Raw genomic sequence first — 23,589 nt, 5'->3', positions numbered from 1 at the left:
ACTAACGTCGTACAAAGCTTCAACAATAAAACAGAAAATTATCTATATTTGTGCCTTGCACTTCGAACCATAGGTATATATTAATAAAGAGAAATGCGTTCAGAAAATCTCATTATAAACAATGATTCCAAATAAGATTTTACATATATTGTTAATAACCGAATTAATTCTCCATTATTCAAGTGAGTTTATCTATTAACAAAAGTACAAGTAAAATAACTGGGCAAGTTAAATATATTTCGACTTTACAGGTGGACAACGCGACAAGAAGTTCTTCAGGAAAGATTACAAATATTTAGAAGATACGGAAAGTTTTTATAAAATTCACGTTATAGCAAGGAGCTGGCAAGCTGCAAGGGATACTTGCAAACTTGAAGGTGCGAGTTTGTTTTATCCTGCAGATGAGGGAGAAGCAAACACCATAACTAAAATGTGGACGAACGACCTGATATCCGTACAAATATTTATTGGTATTTCTTCATTACTTGGCAACAGGGTCTTTGTTACAATCGATGGTAAGATTATAATTTACTTTTAATTTAATTTGGCTTGCTTACTTTTAATTTTTAACTTTTTTTTTATTTAATTTCATTGTTATAATGTAAAAAAAAGGCATTAAAACAAATGTTATTTGTATACATATTTGGCTATCAATAATAATATATTACCGAATACTTGGTACTGTTTCGCTTTATATTGTTCTCTTTCTAAAGCAACTCTTTATAATTCTGTTATACGAGTAATATCTTATAATATAACTATTACACATATATTAAAAGATACTTTCGTCAATTCTGAACCGATTATGATGATTCTTTCTATATTCGATAAACAAAAGATCTTAAAATACTGATATAATAGTGATGAATTATCTACTATTTTAATTATGTTTACAAATACATTATCACACAGTGTTAAAAATCATTTTGACTTGTAACTTGTTTATGTAGGATTATCAATATCAGATGTATACCATAAGTGGTTAAAAGGTGAACCAAACAATTTGGGTGGCAATGAAAATTGTGTTGTAATAAAGCGTGATGGCAGCCTCAATGACTGTTCATGTAGTCTCCCACATAATTTCATTTGCAAAAAAACTTTAGCGTCTCTGGAGTGGAATTCTGCGTGTAACTTTCCAAATACAGGTAAATAAATTTTTATTTTTAAAATTGCTAAGCTTAGATATATTTATTTTATATACGAGTTAGATACATATATTTAGCAGCATTGACAATGTATGCCGTCGAAAATGTATTCGAGGCTAGGAACCAATGATTATTAAAGTTCACAAATTGCGTGATTTTATATATTAAGACGTAGTAGAAAATACGTATAATCCGTGTAGCCTAACTTCAGGCTGCAGCTGAAAATCAGAACTTTACTTTTAAGCAAAACTATCACTGAGCTGTAGCCTATTTGGGTCATTGCGACACACATGGCGAAACCATATTTTCGTATTTTATCTTTTGTTTTATATTTAAAAAGTGTAAATAATTTGATTGTATACTCATTTGTAAATTTACGTGTGTCATAAATGGCTCAAATAAAAAGTTTATCTATCTGTAATATTAAAAAATATTTTAAGGACTATATTTGTACTGTATTTGACTACATAAATACGTATTATTTCAAATAATCCAGGTTGCTATTAAATTATAATTGAGTATATTGCCTTCAGATCGTGACGTTTTTAATATGTCGTGTACGACATTCAGTTTTATATTATTATACAAGAAATTCTAGTATCTAATTAAGGCAACAGTTATCTTAAATCATTATCATCATATCAGCCGTCAATTGTCCACTACTGAATATAGGCTTCCCCTATGGGGAGGCTTTGCCAGTAGTGGCCACCTTTTTCAAGCGGATTGGCGGACACAGGTAGTCTTTGGTGATATTAAAAAAGGGACGGTGCTACACATCCTTCTCTTACGATACTTACAGAAGGAAGGTGTGGTGCATTCTATGCCAAGATGGCGGATTCTATAATAACTAACTTGAATTATATCTTGAATCTCAATACTCAAAATCAATTCTTACTTCTTAAAAAGGAAAACTAAAAGTTGTTTTATTTTTATAATAATAAACGATAGATTGACTAGAAATGGATGAAGCACATGCATTTGTAATTGTAAACGAAACTTTTTGTGTCAATCATACTTACTTTTATAATAGACTAATTTAATACCTTATCATTTCAGATTATACATACTCGGAAACTTTAAACAGGTGCTACAAATTTCACTTAACACCTAAAAACTGGAATGAAGCATATGCCACGTGCATCGCAGAACAATCTTTCTTGGCGGTGATAGAAAATCAAGCAGAGGCTGATTATTTTGTAAAACTCATCCGAGAAGCACCAAAACATACGGTTCAAGTGAACTATTCAAGAGGAACTGTGTTCTTGGGATTTCATAATATCGACGGAGAGTATTGGAAAACTGTTAATGGTAATGTTTTTTTTTATTTAGACAGCATATTCCAATTTGTTACTTAAAATCTGCTTAACCAATGTTAGAGTTAACTAAACTCTTCTTTTTAATCTATCTCACCCATTACACCTTCAAAACATTTTTCGAATTAGCACGTTCCTTGCCCAACAATAAAGGAATTTGTTCATATCATATTGCTTATTAGTTTATATTCTTCATCATAACTTCCGTTAGCTGTCCACTGCTGAACATAAATTTCATTAGGGGGTTTGGTCAGTAGTTACGACGCTTGACAAGCGAATTGAATATGGTGACTTTTAAGTGGGACGCTACTGCTCATTGCTTGATCATTATGTTCCTTTAGTCACCTCTTACTACACCCACGAGAAAGGAAGATGTGGTTAATTCTATGCCGAGACTAGACGATTAATTATTTTACGCCATAAGATATATTTATTTCAGCAAAAGATGTTAATGCAGAGCAGAATGGTTATTATTGCTCTTGTAAAAGGATACACAACGGTTATGATGTCTTCGAACCAACCGAACCATGCGAAATAAGAATTGAATAATCTAGTACACGAAAGTTGTAAAATATGTTCTGAAGATATTATTATTACACCACTTTTGTGTACCTAATTTACAACTAAATAACTGTCCGATTTCAAGTCAAATTTCTCTATATCCACACAAATCAGCTTTTATTCCCAACTGGAATTTAAAAATGCCATACCAAATTGTCAATTTACGATTGTGCATTTGTAGCCATCAGGAATAAATATTTACGAACTCCCTTACTCTTAAAAACATCAAACCTCTCATAAGTATTTTATCTATTTTATCTCTTTATTATGTGCAAAATTTTTAATTTGAAAGACGACGATAACACACGTCAATAACTAAAATACGTTTGTAGGTGAATATACAATGATGTACATTATTTAATAATGATATTGTTAACAATATTTGAGATTTCACCCAGGCAATAAGTGAACTCTGTAAAATTTTCAGAATCAACAGTGGGTTATATATTTATAAGCCCACTGTTAATATTGATAATCATGATATTCGCGAACTTAGGCGACCGGTTACTATTTTTCATCCAGTAGGCCGTCAGCCTATTTGCCATTAAAAAATGTTTCACATTTAATTATTGATACTGGAAACATTTTTTCACCATAAAATCACCATGGCAATAATTGAACTAGGCATCGTCTGTGTGTAAGGTTCTCGTATTTTTTTCCACATTTCATCAAGTGGACTGTCAGTTTACTTGCCGGACAGGACTCGGAATTAAACCACATGTGCTGAGCCTCTGTCTATTCACATATCAAAATATCATGGCTCGCTACATCTTACAAAATGAGAAGGGAAAGAGTGTAAATTAAAAAAAAAAGAGTCCCATATAATTGACGTCCTCACGTGATTGGACGCCTTGTTTAGAACTTGATAATAAGAAATTTGGTAACGGTTATCTCTATTTCAGGGGCGGCTTTAGAAGGAATCGGCTACTCCAAATGGGGCTACTTCTACGGAGACGATAACGAGAAATGTGGCTCTATGTTCTATAACGGTGAATTAAACAAGATGGGATGTCATCATAAGTCTTTTTTCATATGTGAATATGATAAGTTTACGAATATGACTATTGAACCAAATGAAATTGTATACTAAGCCGAAACTCAATCATTTATTAAAACTGAATAGCGTCGGCAACGCACACGTTGCAAAATCCTTAGGCTATAGTGACTGTTTACCATCAAGCGGGCTGTATGCTTGTTTGTCATTTTGTGGTATATAAAAAAGAAAGAGGGAGACTTTGTACAAAAGTCGTTTGCTTGGGTACTTCTATCACATCCGTGTTTCAACCGTGAAGCAGTTGTGTTTGCATAGCTATGTTTCGATTTAAAGGGTGAGATATGGCGTGAATTTACAGAGTACAGAAGAATAACACCTGAGCCCTCAGGAATGGCAACACTTGAAGGGTATCAAGATGAAACAGTATACTCTGTTACGCCCATAGTACTGCTCATGTCTATATGCGACAATTACCTCTTTCCATCAGGTGGGCCGTCAGCTTGTTTACCATTCTAAGTTGTATAAAGAAAAAAAGAAAAACAAGTTTAGACTTCAATGGTTCAAATAGCACGTTTTACAATATTGTACAATTTTCACTTTTTTAAATGTTGTAGGATCGCACGTACTATCCATAATCCATGTATAATGATATACACTGAACGACTATTTAAATAAAACCACAATTAATGTACATTATGTATATATTATGACATAAATGACAGATGTGTTATTATTTATATTCTATTGTTTAATTTACACAAGTTATACAATTATAAAAATAAAATTCCGACCTTACCAATTGTTTGATTGTTATAGTTATTTACAGATAATGAAATATGTATCTATCACAAATTGGAAATAATAAATTTTTCCCAATACAACAATACCAATTACCATACTTACCAACTTCGTATAATATACTATAATATTTTTTTTTTATTTGTCACTAAGTAATAGTTGTTTCCTTTTTTCCAAAGCCAAAGACAATAATACTTTATATTCCAGTCAGTGTACCATATAATTCTTAGACACGATTACTTAGTTCAAGTTCTTAGTTATTATTTTTTATTTAGCACAACCATAATCTTAGCAATTTCATATAAGTATATAGTCGCTACAATGTCATATAATTGCTTATATAACTTTAGATTATATCTACATAAATTTATTCATGATTATGTACTTAATACAATAAACATTTTACATTATGCTCTTACAATATTAGTAAAAGTGGACGGAATAAAATAATTTTATTCGGCAATAATAAAATATCAATATACAATTATAATTATTAACCGTTCTAATATAATATTATAAATGTGAAAGTGAGTATGTTTGTTACCTTTTAGCGCTTTAACACTCGAACCGCGGACCGGTCATTGTGACCTGTGTTTTAATACTTAATATCTCCGAAATTTGTTGTTATAGATAGCTAAGTTTTTGTGACTTTTCATTTACCACTTTTTACTGCATGATGCGAAAAAAATATAATTATCACTTAGTGGTTTGTATACCTTGAACTGCGAAAACAAATTTTGAAATTATTAAGTAATGAATTTAAAACACCGCTCACAATGACCGGTCCGCGGTTCGTGTGTTAATGGCTTAACAAATCTTAAACCGAATGACATTGATCAGAATAAAAAGTAACTTATGTAAGGACATAGGCTACTGTCAATCATCGTATTACATCAATGAACACATTTCAGTGACGCAAAGGAAGTCGTGGGTACAAACTAGTTTCCCGTTACATTTTAAATATATTTACTATAACTAAATAAACACGTGTAACTATACCAGGTACATATTTTAAGCGACGTACTTAAAAATAAAAAGTTAGATATTCAACTTTTTTTGACTGTAATATATTTATTTTTAATCCCTTAACAGACAATATAATTTATGTTTATCGTTTTAAATTCACTCGTCGTTGAACACAGCTTTGCCGACAAAAGGCAAATACCGGACGAATGGTCCGCCGTAAGCGAGTATGTCGCGTACAAAGCCCAGGTACGACGCCATCCAGGATATCAGCAACAAATAGAAAAACACAGTTACAAGCTGGTCCACGATGAACAAACTGAAATAAAAAAAATAAATTTCCTTCAAAAATACAGGTAAAGTTTGAAGCAAGCATGGACAAGAGGTGTGTGTGTAGTTCCCGCCTTGTAGGTCCCGGCAAAGAAGGCCCACCCTTTCCTTTTCCGTGGGTATCGTAAGAGGAGACTAAGGGCACTTATAGTGGAGGGATGGACAGCAGCGTCTCTCTTAAAACATCACTAAAGCCAAACTGCGTTTGCTAACCCGCCCGCCAAACGTGGCAACTACTGGCAAAACCCCCCTAGGGGGAGGCTATGTTTAGCAGTGGGCAGTTAACGGCTGATACAACAATAACAACATGGACAAGAAGAAGAAGACGCTAGATCATTATCCTTTTATAGTATTTTTTTTTTGCCCGCTTCATATGCATAGATTTCAGAAGTACGCAAACCAGTGAAAAAGACCAATTCTAGATGGCGTATCTATACTTATAATAAATCTGTAGAGAGGTCAATTCTGTACATGAAATATATTTCCAAAATAACTATCAGGGGTGATTAGTGATCGATACTGATGCCAAAAATGCAATCAGTAAAATTTTTGTCTGTCTGTCTGTCTGTCTGTAAAAAAACTCACTGTAAAAACCTTAAAATAATGATAGGGACAATAACGGGCCATTGTCCATTAAACAAACATTTATACACAATAGGAGCCACAGATAGCTCTCTATGTCGAGGCTATTTCGACGCCGAAGAAATGGCTGCTCACGTTATCCTGGAATGTGAGGCTGTGGCCCATCAACGTTTAGAAATCCTCGGAACGGTGAGGTCGCTCCGTGAGGCTTGTGAAGAACCCAGGAAGCTTCTGCGCTTCTGGGCGGAGCTAGGTTGACTGTACTAGCCACGACTCATACGCACAACGGCCCAAATGAGAGGCTAAGCGCGGAAAATAGTCTTTTTCACATTCACATTCTGTCTGTCTGTATGTTCGTTATAGAAACAAAAACTACTTGACGGATTTTAACGAAACTTGGTATAATTATTCTTCATACTCCTGGGCAGGTTATAGTATACTTTTCATCACGCTATAATCAATAGGAGCAGAGCAGTGAAGGGAAATGTAAAAACGGGAGAAATTACTCCATTTTTAAGCTTCCGTCGCGTGTGCCGTCTTTTTAAAATGTAAAAATGTCCACCCGTGCGACGCCGGGACGAGCCGCTAGTTAAGAATAAAATTACATTTACACTATGATTTATAAGAACATCAAACATCTCACAAACCTATTTTAGCCATTGAACTTATTCATCTCTTTCTTTTATGCTATTTCTCAATATTTTATTTTATATTCCAAGTTAGAAAAAAATAGCAAAACAATTCAATAGGATAAAATAGGTTTAGTAGTCTATTTTATTTTTTTTACTTCTGAAATCCACGTGTACAAAGTAACGGGCACAAAGCTAGTTAACCTATAAAAAATACATCGATTCTTATCCCATTTTTATATTAGTATTTAGAAGGAGTTATTATTATTAGTTTAACACTACGATACCTACCTACATACATAACTCTAAAATGTAGTCAGTGATGGCAGAACAAAAGTTGCGTACAGCATTCAGTGTCTATTAAACTGGTATTAATTAATATTCAACGACCATTGTACTCGTAAGTTCACAGCTATTAACTTTTGCTTTATGACTCTAGTCATAAATAAACAGAAATAACATAACAATTTTAATATAATATTGTTTATTTGTTTATTATCCTTTAGAGGCAGACCACAAATAACAACTCGAACAATTGTTATGAAATTTAGCACACATAAGGTAAGAGCACAAGTCAAGTCACGAAAATAACTAATTTATGTATTTTTGATGAAATAAATAAATTATTGTATAAATATAAGTAAGTTGCATAAGCAGATTAAGAGTATTCTTTCACAGACTTGCTCATAATAATAACTGTTTCTGTGGTACAACAATGATTTAGATTCTGCCACAAATAGAGGTACAAATAAGTAGATTATTTCGATTAGCAAATCTAAATATGATCCATATTTCACAAAAAAAACCATTAAAGTTTAGAATCACATCAATTCCATCCATCTACAACTCATCTCTAGGTCTGTACTCAAAAAAGGATGATATTCGTCTACGTCACTTCATTATCCTTTCCTGTGGGTGTTGTAAGAGGCGACTAAGGGAACTTAATGGTCGAGGAACGGGCCATTGCCATGCGTAATAACCTCCCAATAAGAGGAGACATATGTTCAGCAGTGGACAGTTAATAGCTGATATGATGATAATGATAATTTCTATTGGCAAATGTCTATCAAATGTTTAATTTGATAGACATTTGCCAGTTACAAATTTCATAATACTTGTTCAAACTATTAAGAATAGTTAGGTTACTTACATATTATTCTGCAGTCTCGCTTTAGGTAGATTCTCCAGTTTTTCTTTCAAACAGTATAGTTTCCCTCCAATAATGCAACTCTCTATGTACGGCCCGACCTCTATTATCGTTAGATCTAACGGGAACAGTCGGGTGTCTATATGGTTCAATGTGGGTGCTAGTGCCTTGTAGTTGTGTGTGTCGAACCACCACTCTCGAGTCGTGAAGTATTGTAGCACTTCCAGACCAACGGTTATACGGTTTTGGATGCGGACCATACTGAAAAATAAATGTACTTTCAATTTAAAAGTATATTTTATTACTAAAGAAAAAAAGAAAACGTCTATTTCTATCGTTACAAAACCAGATATTTTGATTTAAAAACCAAACTACAAAAATTTTGCCAATCAGGATTATAAATGAGACACTTCTGACAAAACAAATATAAAAAAATACAATCGAACTGCATCGAAGCCTCCTATTTTTGAAATCGGTTAAAAATGTTAAATCTAGGGTACGAATTATGAAGGCATTACATTGTTGTATTCAGAAATATTAGCGCACAAGGGATATAATGAGCTTATTGTAATGAGAATATTGTATCCATAGCTCATGCATATAGGCGACGGTTACCAGTTGGTTGTTAGCTTGTTTGCCATTATGTCATATATAAAAAAAAAACAAAAGACTTTAAGACTTACTTCATTACCACACGAATCATATTTTTATAAAAGTAAATGAACTAGTAAATGATACTTATATATTTTATTTTCATTTATTACATTGCTAAAGCCATCATATCAGCCATTATCTGTCCATTGCTGAACATAGGCCTCCCCAAATTAAAAGGATTTTGTCAGTGGTTGCCACGCTTGAAAATTGCAGTTAGGCTTTTAGCGATGTTTTAAAAGGGACGCAGCTTTTTACTGCTGTTTACTTTTTTGTAATGTACACTAAGATAAGTAATCTTGTGGCAAATAAAATTGATTACTAAGTGAAGTAACAAGCTGACGAATTACTTACTGTAATTATAATTTGAGAATCGTAATCACAGGATATACCTACATTGCTGTCCATGACACCCTCATACGACGCCATTTTGAAAACTACTAGCAATATATAAACGACATAACACTAACTATAAAAAGAAGGAAAATAGCTTACAATCTCTTTTGCCTAAATATGAACATGAGGAAGTCTATGAAGTAGGCTGGCACAATATGGTAGAAGAACACGCAGAGATTGTGTATGAACTTGTTACCCCTCAGGTTCCCGTTGGGGTACCACAGCGGTGCTTCGAAGGGGTACTTCCGAACGGTTGCCCTGCCAATATCCAGGATTTCTTTCCATGTCGTATCCCTGTCATCTCCACTAGTTAAATTGTAAACCGGAATCTCCGGCGGTCTGAAAAATAAGTATAATAATATTTTTAATATAATAAAAATAAGTAATATTTTAACAGAAAAAAAATTAATTGCTTTGCATAAAATTTTAAGAGGCACATACCTACTAACTTGATAGCTAAATGGACCGTATTAATATGGGTAAGTCAAAATGTTATGTTATTTGTTATACTCATGATTCTGTATGGCTAACAATTTCGTTTTTACAATATATAATTTAATTATTAATTATATTTAAAAGTTTTATTGGTACAATCGGAGACTAAGCATAATATGAAGTACCTCTGATAACTCAATTAAAAAGCGCTTGATTGGGATCAGGAGTGTCAAAATTGAAACCAAACCTAAATGTTTGAATTTTTAATTTTATGTTTGGATCATTCAAACTTATTCTTCTTCTACTTTGTGACTTATAGATTACGTAAAATCGTCATCCGGTAAGTTATTTCAAAGGCTTTCGTGTATAACGAATCACCGGCTAACAAAATTGCTGCTGTATAGATGGAGCAAACATTATATAACTATCCCAATTGTGCTTCTATCATCAAACATCTTACATGGTTATGTTTCGATTTGAAAGATGGAATATGGCAGTAACATTACAAAATACGAAGACATAACACAATAATCCCCAGGAATAGCAATGTATGACAGGTAGCATGGGCAATAAAGTCTATACTGTGATGTTCATGTCTAATCATGTCTATAGACACATTACCTACTTTTCATCGGTGGCCATCCTGTTGACCATTACAAGAAATAAAAAAAAAAATTATTACCTTTCAGTCATCGTTCCAATTTTGAATGCGATAACAATAATTGCATTAATAGCAATGTCTACAGGTATGACCTCCGCGTGACAATGCCCGTAACAATGCATGGATCTGATGACGCCTTTCCCGGCACCCACCATCAAGCCGACTGGTCCATTCAGGTTGTCTACCCAACCCGGTATAGGATCCTTATACGATGGTGTCACTGGAATTTACGATATTTACATTATCATTGATATTTTGCTTAATCATCATCATCATCATCAACATTATCATCAACATTATCATATCACCCGTAAACCATACACTGCTGAGCATAGACCTCCCCTTACTGGAGGGTTTTGTCAATAGTTGCCACGCTTGACAGGCAGGTTGGCGACCGCAGTTAGGCTTTTAGTGATGTTTTAAGAGGGACGCTGCTGCCCATCCCTTTTCTATTAAATTTCTTTAGTCGCCAGTTACAATACCCACGGGAAAGGAAAGGAGTGGCCTATTCTATTCCGAGAGTACACATAAACCGTTCGTGCTTTAAAAGTATGAACGGTTTAAGCCATTCTGGTATCATTTGGAAGGAAGTTCCAAAGTCTAGTAGCTTGCACTGTGGATTTTGTATAGGAATGAAAATTGTGGATTGGTTATTACAGTCTATAATTCTTTAAACAATGCACATGGCAATCGGGGATTCTATAAAAAAATCTCTTTTTGATCCGTTACAGATAAAAGATATTTTATTTATTAAACTTACCAATACTCGGCCGTATGACGGCGGCAGGAAGCTGAGGGTAGCTATCTTTAACCAATGCCTCAGCGAGCCGCTTGGAGTATGTATAGGAGTTCGGATGTTTCTTGTACAGAGATGGGGTCAGTATGTCCATTTGGTGGTCAGTCATCCAATTAGTAATGCGAAGTATCTCCTCAGGATCTACTGGAGGACTATGTACCTAGAAAAATATTTTTCTTTATATATTGAGCAATATTTAACGGAGAGATAGTTTCCATAAAATGTTAATTTATATGTATCAACATAAGAATTCTAATGGTAATAGAAAGTCTGAGATGAGTCTATATAACAATTCACTATTTTTTATACATAAATAATTATTTTTTTATATAGGTAATTTAAAAAAATATATTATTTATATATAAAGAGAAAAGAGCTCATGTCCTACTATCGCCATCAGCAAAAGCAATTAGAAAACCTCGCCTCGCTCATCAAGGAAGAGATTAAAGCCAGAGACCCAAGGCTAGTTGGCCCCGGAATTGAAGCCGGGGAAAGGGTTCCGCCCCAAAGCCTCCACCTTACTCCCGCAACAGGTGTACAGATGACCTTGGTTAATTAAGGAAGATAAAACAGTGTGTTAACCTGCTAATACGCCAAGGCGTCAACAATATCTAGTAGGTAGTCCCAATTAAGTAATTATTCAAGTCACAATAATTCTCATTGTTCGTAGCTTTAGAAAAACGTGATTCCTTCAAAAAACATGTTAATTGTTTTCTATTTCACAAGAATATGTATCTATTGTCGCTAATTCAAAAGAAGTAGGTTAGTATTGTTTTTATTCCTACACTAGTTTAACCAGTGACTTCGTTCGCATGACTGGGATATATTAATTAGCCCGGATATGAATTAGTCGATGTTATTCCCCATTTCAAAAAGTTTATCAAATAAGTAAGTATATCAAATTCCATGACGATAGCTAGAGCCATTAAAACGCGGTGACAAATTAATATTTAAGGTGACGTAAATCGAATGACAATATGGAATCCATAGCTTTATGCCCGCTACTTTGTAAACGTAGATTTCAAAACTCAAAAACCAATTAAATTGATCCCATTTAGATGACGTATCAAGATAAAATATACACAAGTTTTTAAGTTAGACCTATAAGTATTCCTAAAGGTTAAACTGTGCAAACCGCATTTAATTTGGTGCAGTAGTTTTTACGTGATACCGGAACAAACATATACACATACAGACAAAATTACTGTCTTATTAGGACATTTATATTATTGTTTCTTAAATACCTTCTATCATCGTGTAATTACAATTTTATTACATTAGTAAGAAAAGATAAGCGACTGTTACAACTTTACATCAAGTTGGCTGCAGCTTGTTTGCCATTCTAAATTGTATAAAAAAATTTGTAAATTTATATTAAAAAAAACTTTATTTATAAAAATTAAAACCTTTTATAATCGCTCTTTAACTATTGGAATGTGTTGTCACTTTGCTCTAAATTGATAAATTTGTGCAAAAGAACAAAACAAAATACTTCAGTAACTAAAGTAGATTTACAAAAGGTTTCACCTTTTTTATAAATAAGGGGGACACTGTTCAACTTACTTTCTCTGCGAGTCGCTGATAGTCGGGATAACAGAATGCTGTGGAGAGATGTACAAAGGCGTCAAGGTTCTTTATATTCTTAGCCACGTCGAGGACCCGAAGTGTACCCTTCGTGTTCATCTCCAATCCCTCTTTAAGAGGCGCTTCCAGGCGCAAGCTCGCTGCGAAGTGAAATATAACAGATACCTGTAACAACATTTAATTTATATACTAACTGTTTCCCCCGGTTATTCTTGCGTAAATCAGTTTATAAAGTGTCCTGTGTTTTAAGTTACATTCTAACTTACTCATGCACCAAATTTCATTCATATCTACAGTCGTTTATTAAATAAGTAACATAACACCCAAAAATCTTTTCACAACAACAAGATTAGTAAGATATGTACGCACTTACTTATTATTCACCTACTTATTATGATAGGTATTTAATTTTAAAGATGTAATTATAAATATTTATTGACTAAACTTGATTGATAGATTGTCTTACTCAAATGCCATGATAATAAGGAAAAAGTACATATTTACAAGTACATGTTTACAAGTATTTACCTACATAGAATTAATGATTATATAGAAGATAAGATGACACTGATTCTACATATATAGATTTATTTTAAAACAATAGAATTAATACCTAATACTTCCTTTCCCATGGGTGTCGTAAAAGGCGACTAAAGGAAATTAATTATCGAGGGATGGCCAGCAGCGTCCCTTTTAAAATATCACCAAAGTCTAACTGCGATTGTCAAACGGTGGCCACTACTGGCAAAACTCCCATTATGGAGGGGACCTATGTTCAGCAGCTGACAGTTAATAGCTGACATGATGATGATTATGAGTTGGTAATTTGCTTCGTATCAAGCAGATCAGACAAAGCCGTTCCAAAAGACTTCTTGGGATATAACATCTCCTCAATGGGGAATGGGATTTAGATAATGGAGGATTTTTTTTAGCAACTTAGAGGCGAGGAGAGAGGAAAGTGGTACAGTCTCCAAACATGAGATGATGATGATATATCCATGGACATCAGGTCGTTTTGCTTCACCCCCCATGTCAATCGACCCCTGTACCCTGAAAACCACCGTAATTAACACAGCTTCTTGGAAAATCATCTTGATGGTGCCCAAGCAATTGATCTTTTTTCATCCTCTCATCTAATAATCATTTTCACCCATATAATCTCTTAATAATTAATTTCTAAAATAAATATTAACTTGTGTACCTAATATAGTAATACGAACTTATATTCACCTCATTATACAATTCGTTCAACATTTTCTTCTCTATTCCGAGATTGTCGTAAAGGATATCTCCGCTAACTGGTATCAGCTTCTTCATGACATGAGGTTTCTCGTCTCTTATTCTAGAGAATAACTGAAATTAAAAAAACATACATGCCGAGGTTTTCCATAGAGACTACAATATGGGGTTCTTGAAAAAGGATGTATTAAAGTTTCTTCAGGGTTTAATGTTGCAGGCGTCCATAGGCTACAGTGGTGTCCATAATTACCATCAGACGAGCTGTATGTTTGTTTGTGGCATAAAATTGTAATCATATATAAATTGAAATATTATCTTCGTGGTATAAAAATACTTACCTATAAATGTTAAAATTTAATATTTTAACATTTTCATATTATATTAATAATATGAAAATGTTAAAATATTAAATTTAGTACATGAATATTTTTTTTATAATAATATTTTCGACGTTGTTTTGCTTTTACTGCCACCTACTGGGCCCATTTTTTATTATCGGAATAAAAACTAATCTCTTTATTCAACAAGCACAATGAAATACATTTAGAAAGTTTCATTAAAATCAGTTAAGCGGTTCTGAGGATTAGCGTAAATCAAATCGTGGAATTTCTATACGTTTACATTAGGATTAAGGAATCTGAGAGACGCCATTATTAAAAAACCCCATACGGTAATCTCTAGGAAAAACCTCGGCAATCTTATCAGACAGATCCTGAGCATTCATAGGAGAAAACTTTAGCCCCTCTAAAACAGCACTGACTGCAACTATTTAGGTTTTAGCAAATGAAACCGAATTCCCTCTCGATGACAAATTGAGTTTCTTCTCTTTTGAAAGTCTCTACTTAAGAATTTGTTAGAATACAAAACATTAACAAACAAGTAAATAAAAACATCATGTGTTACTCCAATAATTTTGAGGTGTATCATTAATAAGCGATCAAATCAGTGCAATGCACAGTGAATTACATTGGCCACTGGTATAAATTGCAAAATGTCCTCGTTACTCACTGGCAATTTCCACATGTCTTCGATGCGTGACTCCGGTGATTTCCCGCGCTTGTGGCGGATGAGTGCGTATATGCAGCTGATATCTGGAACGCTGTATAGGAGCTTCTCAATCAGCACTTTCCCCATCAAACCTGAGGCGCCAGTGACAAGAACCTTGCGGCCTCGGTACCATTCGTTTACTTCAGAAGTCATCTGAGTAAAAAAGAAAAAAAAAACAATAAAAATCTTTTATTTCACATCGAAAAGCAGCTCCAGGCTACAAGATCGAATCGAAATATTTAATATCCATCCAAGGAAGTGATTCCAAGGGTTTTTTTTTATTTTTTTCGACGCTGCTTATGATTTTACCCTGTATGCATGTTAATGTAATTTTTAAAAATATGTATTATATTTCCATATTACGGAACATGTAATAATGAAATATACCTAAATAATAATGAAAACAAAAAAATTGTCAAAACATATTAGTAATTTTTATATTCTGCCTGCAATAACTGCAAATAAAAAAAATCATGTTTCAACTATATTTCTTAGACTAATTCCACCAAAATTTATCTTTAAACTAGATTTATTTTTATTTACCATATTAATGTTAAACTAGAGCATCAATTAGTCTCTTATCTAGTAACAAGAAGTATATAAGTGTATATGAAATAGGCTTCACATTTTTAATATATTTTAAAAGGTTAAATGGATTTTATTCACACCTTAAACAAAACAGTGATAAATGTTCAAGTGCATCCAATATCTTGCGTAGCTCATAAAAAGATAATTAATTGATTGATATTGTAATAATTCTAAGCCCTTTTACAAACGTAGTTTTACTCGTACATATGTCTTATGCAAGTGCAGTGAGAAAACACGACGAGGATGTAATCTTGCGCACAATCTTCACTGCAGTTATGTGGTCAGAGGTGTGGTAAATAGTTGTGTTAAGATGCAAGTACAGTTAGCATCAAAAGTCAATACTCGTGAACACATCCTGAATTGCCAAATCGCTGCATAAATTAAGCTAATTTTGACTTTATACGATATAAAGATGTTCATAGACTATGGTAACCGTCCACGATCAAATGGACCACATGCCTGTTTGTCACCTCAGTATTACACGATTTTTTTTCCGACGTTAATCTAATTGAGTGACCACCGCATGCAATACCGTTTAGGGGTTTCAAAAATGTAGATCCATAAATAAACTTTGGTGTTATAAATTAAATATATACAGCACCTCGCGATGGAATGTGATAGAAATGGAAGTGAGAAAGGGAATACTTAAAAACATTTAACATTAATAAATTTAAAGTGAGTATTGTTCAAAATCTGTTATAACTGAAAATGCCTTATGTTAAGTGAATTAGGTAGTAAGTAGATTTGTATAAGATATAATGGAATTAACATGTCAAAAGACAATAATGTCAAATTAAATAAAGATTAGAAAAAAATTTTGTGCTGACTGTATTTACCTAGTAGGTATACTGCATTCACACAGGTAAATACAATTTAACGAGAAACAATAATTAAACTTTTATAATAACATCAATTTAAAGTTTCTAAGATATTGCAAACGTGTATAATTTGTAGTATATGACAGTTTTACTATTAAACAGACGCGTTGCTACTTTTGTACTCGGCAGCAGAAATGTTCTTTGATTATAAAAAATCCTTATTATGTTTAAACTTAACTACGCTTGCTAGATTTGTCACTTGATATTTTAGAGTATGTTTCAAAAGAAATATAAATATTTATAAGTATTTATTTTATAAAGAGTTGGTAGCAATCAAATGAAGGGTCCGCAACCGCAGGCTATAAACACTTGCAAAACCAAAGTCATCACTCGTGCGGATTTGCGCGTTGCCGACCCTTGAGTCACATTCAGTACCTACCAGCAAGTAGTAATTTCTTCACCAACATAATATATGACCTGTCAAACCGGAATACAGCATGCAAACAATCTACTTGAAGGTAGAATTAATAGTTAAGATAGTGGTACCTAAACTAACGACTACGTAAAGTAACAGGATTAAAAGGTGAGATGGTAACACCTAAGCTAGTAGCTACATAAAGTGCAGAACTAACTCCCTTATTAATAAACCTTAAACATCTAATAAACCTACTTTAACTAAGGCGGTAAATAGTTATCATAAATGACTAACTTACTTTCATATTTATAATATTAATATCAATGAACGACGTTACTTCCATTTTTGGCGGTTGTAATTCAATCTGTACTATACAAACGTTCGCATTAATCTAGATGGCTGTATGGTATGTGCTGAGTTTTTATTTATTTATACAGGGCTAGAATCACATGCGCTGCCAGAATCATGGTGAACCACCCTTTCTAATATGCAAGGTTAAATAAACTTCGAATTACTTTGAATGACAAGTAAACTTTCGGCCATCTGATGGAAATGGTATATTCAGTCAGTAGATATATCTCAGCCAATTAAAAAATACAAGCAGAAATAATTGATTTAATTTTTAATTGCTATAGTTTGTCACGACTTCATAATATTTTTTTTGTTATTATTATATCAGCTGTTAACTGACTAACTGCTAAACAAAAGCCTTCCCCATGAGGGACATTTTGCCAATACTTGCCAAGCTTCAAGGCCAGGTGGTAATTAGATTAATTAATCAGTTAAAAATATCGAATTTAAATTTAACAAAACTAGTACAAAATCAACTTGTAAAAAACTTGTAAGGAGAGTTATTTTGCTACTTCTTCATTTCGACCAAAGTGTCACCAGGTCTTAAATAAATAACGCTGTCTCTTTTTATGTTTTGGATTTTTCTTCCGTTTTTTTGGTGTGCGTAAAAAAAGGTATGTAATTAAACGATTACAAATCTTACCTTAGAGCCCTATGAATCCGACCGCACCGTTGAATGCTTGATTAGTTATATTATTCCCAAGAAAACTTATTTTTCAAATAGTCACTCCGACCTATAAAAAATATGTTTAGTATTTAATTACGTTTATTTAGATCTCACCAAGAATAGAAAAGTGGAAGGAAACTCTTGTAGAGTCTAACATGTAACATGATTTAAAGAATTAAATTTTGAATATTTGCTAGAGCTACTTTTTAGAGAGAAGTACGTTCTTGTACATTATTTCTCTATTAATATGTTGCTTTTCTCTGTGTGCAATAAAGAAATTAAATTATTTAAAGAAAAACAGCTTTCATTTCTTTAATTTTGAAATGACTACGCAGACCACAGATATTTTCTCCATAGACAAAATTTGTGTAAGCCGACAAAACTTTTGCATAGCGCGTGTATGTTGTAACTTGTATTTTTTTGTTATGACCAGACTAAAACATTACACTGTCTTTTGTCAGACTTCTGACTGGGAAGATGAAGCAAACATAAAAGAGTTCATCTGCATTGTTTACACACTATTTATATTCTATTGTATTGTATTGATGACAAGCATAATACAATAGTAAAAATATTTTGATGAAAAAGCTGTAAACAAAGTCACTGCAACGGTTTCTCTTCCGTTGTGTTTGATGTTACGTGTGAGCGAGGCAATGAGTACGCTTACGCAAAACCACCTGTACTAAGTGGATATGAACACTACGACTGGAGTTATTAGCTATTCGTGAATGCAATCTTAGTAAATATTTACGAGTATTAACAATTTGCATGTTGACTAATATTAATTGCGTAGTTATAAGACAAAGCCAAATCAATGTTTTTACTTCATTATATATTAAATTAATAAAGGTTCAACTAATAAACTGTATTTTTGCACGTATTTTGAAAAATCTACTGGACAGACAATTTTCTTAAGATACTTTTTAAAGATAAAAACAAGTGACGAAATATACTGCTGAACATAAGCCCCCTTGGAGGCTTTACCAGTAGTTGCCACGTTTGGCAGGCAGATTAGGAACCGCAGTTAGGCTTTGGAAATGTTCTAAGAGGAACGCTACTGCCATCCCTCGCCCTCCCATAGTCGCTTCTTCTTTAATTTTAATTGATTTTCAAACAATATTAATTTAGAGACTACAGTGACTAACTCAATAAGAAAATAAATGAAACAAAAATCCGCCGTCCATCAATTTTACACAACATTATTTTACCTCTATGACCTTCATATAATACTACTCTTTAATAAAGACATCGTCCACATGAACGGGATACACTGTAACTGTTGACCGTGATAAAAAGTAACCAATGTCCTTCTCTATCTTAAATGCTACGTATATACCAAATTTCATAATAATCCATTGAGCTGTTTATGCTTTAGCATCAGGAGGCAACAAACAAATTTTCATATTTATAATATTAGGAAGAATTTATTTTTTCATGTACTGCCATTTAATATAGTTTTTATACAACATGTAGTTAAATATTTTATTCTACAAAAAGAGCAATTTTAGTTTTTAATAAAATTATCACAGACGTAAACCCATAATAAATCTTTTTGCTAAAAAAAAGATGTCAAATAAAGAATACGTAACATAACACATAAAAATAATAATAAAATATAATTTGAAAACATCCTTCTTTTGAAGAAAATAAAAACAAAAATTTTGCGAGTGAAAGAAAATACATCGTTACGAAGTTTGAATAAAACATATTATTAAACAACATTAACTTAATATTTTACACAAATACTTATTGATTAAAAGCAAAAACATTTATTTCTTAAAAAGTGAAAACTGGCTCACCGTACCGTAGTATCCATTTACAGTGAAGTGCCGGTAACGCGGCCGGTTCACCGCTGCGCGTGCGCAACCCAACTGACTGTCTGTATTGTATAATATGTACTCGACAGTGCGGCGCATGGATGAGAATGCCCGCAAACTTTGTCGATAAAATTCATACTTTTTCTCTTTTGCGCAAAGAAAGTAAATATTACGTGAAGTGATGTTCGGTAATTCTTCAAATAAGAAGCGCGAAATCGTGTCTTGAAAATATTACGTATAAAACACTTTGTTAATGTGCCACTTTGTTAATGGGTAAACTGTTTTGGGGTTGTCCTTGGTGCCAAAATGGAATATTTTTCATTTCATTGTCTGTTTACTTATTTCTAAATGACAATATCATAATTCTTAACAATAACTTTGACAAATACGAATAGAGATAGTTCTATTAGTACAGAACACTTATTTCACCGGTCATTGATTGTTCAGACTATATTGCCGGACCCTTGGCATTTCAGCTTGATGGTCAAAAGGCCAAAAGGATCGGTCGTGCTTGTTCGATTCAAACTCTATGCTTAAATTAATTAGCTTTTACCCGCGACTCCGTCTGCGTAACTAGAATAAAAAGTAGCCTATATTTTTTCACCATCCCACATAGTACGCGTATACCAAATTTCATAATGATTAGTTAAGCCATTAAGACGGAGATAACAAACAAACAATTTATGTTACTTTCAAGCTTTTACTATTAGTAAGAATTATATAGTTACCAAATGAAGAAGAATAAATAATATTACCTCGGTATTTCAACTACATGTCAAGACGGCTGACTGCGTGACTGCATGTGTGCGAGCTACTACTGTTATGGTTGACGAGCCTAACATTAGATTTATCCAAATATCGCCAAGCCTGTCCAAGTCCAACATAGAAGGAGGGCGAGTGCTACTATTGGAAACAATTTTAATAGAAGGATACAAAACTTGTGCTATTGTCAGATCAGACAGGTATATGACCTCTGAAACAGACAAATGCAGATACCACTACAAGGTTCGAACGTTATAATAATTACAACTAACGTGGTTTTTATGTATAAGGCAACAGACCTTAAAAGTCTCGTGAAAAAGAGACAAACTTTTCATAAAAATTAAACCGAAATATAGTGCGCTTGGCATTAGAAAAAAGGAATTTTTATTAAAAATTAGATATTTACAAATTCAGCGTATTTTATTTCTTAATTGAACGCAATCAATATTAAATAAAATATCACTTAATCACAATTACATTATCTTTATGCAAATAAAATTTATGTCATACTTATAATTATTATTTATATTAGGATTAAATGGAATAGAATTTAGATGGAATATACTAAAGAAATAACAATTTAATCAAATATAAAAAAAAATTCATTAAGTATTACGTCTACATTTTAAAGAAATATCGACCTTACATGTGCCCCATCTCTATTCGATAATTGTTGTTAGGTTAGTTAGGTATATAGCTGAGAAACATGTTTCAAGTCAATTCTAATCCTTTCCCGCTTTTCCTTTTCCAGATTATATATACTATTGTCATAAGAATAAAATACTACTAGTGCTGATGTTCAATGCCAGCTGTTTCCGTCATCATGTTTATATGTATTTTGTAATTTTAATAAAAAAAATAATCATCATAATTTTGTGAAATTTTAAAATAAAACTAATTCATTAAAACAAATTTAATGAAATTAGTATGTAGAATAATATTTGTCGTGAGTCGTAATTAATATTCAATATTTTTGCAAGTGAAACAAAAAAACTACACATATAATCTGATCACTATAAGAATCGTTTGCCAAGACCTGTTTTAGCTTTTTTTTTTATTATGTTTCTGTTTATTCCTTAGAATAAGAAAACAAGAAAAAGAAATTAATTATTACGATAAAGTAGTATGTACCTATTATTTTATCGCTACATAGACATGTTACTGGCTACTCTCATGACGAATGGGATTCAGCAGTGTAGAAAATGGGTAAATTTAATTTTATTTCCAAAATTAAAGTAATTTATTTTACTAGCTTACATAAGCGTCAAATAACTAAAATTTATTAATTAAAAAAATACACAATGTAAAATATACATGACATTTATAAGAAACTTTAGTTGATGTCAATGCATCGAATAATCGAGGAACTAGCGACACTAAGATGTTTTTTATTTATGGATGAAAATGGAAAGGCAACTCCGCCAACGCTATTGGTATACTCTGACGGGGCACCAGTGAGAGTTGACAGGTGAAGATAAAAACAGGTTAATTAGCCCATCATGATGAATTTCAAAAAAAATTATCACGATAGTTTCCAGGGGGAACCGCGTGGAGGTCGACCCGATAGGGTATATTGTAATAGCAATGGAATAATAAAACTCCAAGATGGTTTCTAGGAGGACCGCGTGGATATCCTTATATACTTGATATATGAATATATCAAGTATTGCTTTATTTTTCCTCTATTCGATAATGCACCGCCTACGTATTTCTCAGTATGCTCAATGGTTGACTGGTAGAGAACACCGTCGGGTGTTAAGTCCGCCAAATGTACATAGAATTTTACTGTGCATTAAAGTTAAAAAATTAAAAAAATAAATATCCTTCTAAAATCGTAAACCATGGTTTTAGAATGTAATGAAGTCGTCACGATGGTCCAACTGATCTGCTTTCATTGTTATATTTGATTATTAGTAATGCCACAGATAATATAATACTATTGGTAATGCGGACTGCCAGTCTCATTGCTGGCAATATACCCTGTTACGTCGATCTCCACGTGGTCCCCCCTGGTAACCACCGTGCTGAATTTCAGGTGTATTCATCACAGTGGGGTAACTGACTTGCCTTTTTATTCTCACCTATCGTCCCTCACTGGTGCCCCGCCAGCGTATACCGTTACCGCAGAATGGTAGCCCCACCATTCAACTATGATCCATAAAAAAAGTTCTCCATCAACGTATACCGATAGCATAGGCAGCGTTACTATTACCACATCATTCGGTAATAAAAACTCTCCGTTATTTCTTTTTCAAACTTTGAATGGGCGTAGATCTGTTACAAATACAAATATATAGAAATAGATTTGAAGACATAAAAAAAATATATGCGAATAGAGCCATCTTCATGTTTTGAACAAAATTATTGAGTGATAACTAAGACGTAATCACCGATATTAAAACATGTTTGCTCAAAACGATTACTAAGCTACATGTTAATAAAGTGCTCCGTTAGATGGCGTTAACAGAACAGAAATCCAAATTTTATGTTTCCTATCATCATGATATCAGTCACAATATCAGTTCTTCCCTGTTCATTGCTTAAGATAGACTGTTACGGAATAATTTTCTGTTACCTATAAGCTCCGTAAAGTAACTGCAAATTATTTGACGTTGCCACTCCAAATTGAGCAGAAAGCTATCATCATCATCTTCCTACCCTTATCCCAATTATTATTTGGGGTCGGCGTAATGTGTTTATCCATATTACAAAAAGATTTGGCTTTTAGTTTTACAACCGGTCGCCTGCCTGATGTCAACCCTCTTTGGGAAAGCAGAAAGCTATGCTATTTAATTTAAATAAATGAAAATGGAATGGTATAAGCTGCTTATATATTGGTGAAGAATGATAAGTAGAGATGAACTTAGCTAATTTTTTTTATAATAATAATAATTTTTATT

The 23,589-nt window shown here is 32.9% G+C and overlaps 2 protein-coding genes across 5 annotated transcripts; one reads left to right on the top strand and one right to left on the bottom strand.

Annotated features, from left to right (window-relative positions):
• Positions 1 to 57: 57 nt before the first annotated feature.
• On the top strand, positions 58 to 4,732 carry LOC113522745 (macrophage mannose receptor 1-like). Of its 2 annotated transcripts, XM_026908553.3 has the most exons (5): positions 58 to 182; positions 252 to 515; positions 951 to 1,145; positions 2,202 to 2,453; positions 3,922 to 4,732. In XM_026908553.3, exons 1-5 carry the CDS (start codon positions 122 to 124, stop codon positions 4,107 to 4,109), a joined length of 960 nt encoding a protein of 319 aa, XP_026764354.2. In that variant the 5' UTR covers positions 58 to 121; the 3' UTR covers positions 4,110 to 4,732. The 2 variants fall into 2 exon arrangements, with proteins under 2 accessions (XP_026764354.2, XP_052757508.1); XM_052901548.1 differs by lacking the exon at positions 951 to 1,145.
• On the bottom strand, positions 4,701 to 20,015 carry LOC113509462 (putative fatty acyl-CoA reductase CG5065). Of its 3 annotated transcripts, none has more exons than XM_052901546.1 (10): positions 19,915 to 20,012; positions 18,087 to 18,177; positions 15,233 to 15,424; positions 14,216 to 14,338; positions 12,965 to 13,150; positions 11,366 to 11,561; positions 10,627 to 10,825; positions 9,609 to 9,848; positions 8,466 to 8,723; positions 4,701 to 6,093 (listed from the first exon to the last, which is right to left on the bottom strand). In XM_052901546.1, exons 3-10 carry the CDS (start codon positions 15,422 to 15,424, stop codon positions 5,934 to 5,936), a joined length of 1,554 nt encoding a protein of 517 aa, XP_052757506.1. In that variant the 5' UTR covers positions 18,087 to 18,177; positions 19,915 to 20,012; the 3' UTR covers positions 4,701 to 5,933. The 3 variants fall into 3 exon arrangements, with proteins under 3 accessions (XP_052757506.1, XP_052757507.1, XP_052757505.1); XM_052901547.1 differs by having other exon boundaries at positions 19,910 to 19,928; XM_052901545.1 differs by lacking the exon at positions 18,087 to 18,177 and having other exon boundaries at positions 19,915 to 20,015.
• Between the last annotated feature and the right edge of the window lie 3,574 nt (positions 20,016 to 23,589).

Source organism: Galleria mellonella, unplaced genomic scaffold (genome assembly GCF_026898425.1).
Source record: "Galleria mellonella isolate WM207_F2 unplaced genomic scaffold, CSIRO_AGI_GalMel_v1 utg78, whole genome shotgun sequence".
Taxonomy (NCBI): Eukaryota; Metazoa; Arthropoda; class Insecta; order Lepidoptera; family Pyralidae; genus Galleria; species Galleria mellonella.
The sequence above is the reverse complement of the archived record's forward strand: the minus strand, read 5'-3'. Positions and strand labels throughout refer to the sequence as shown.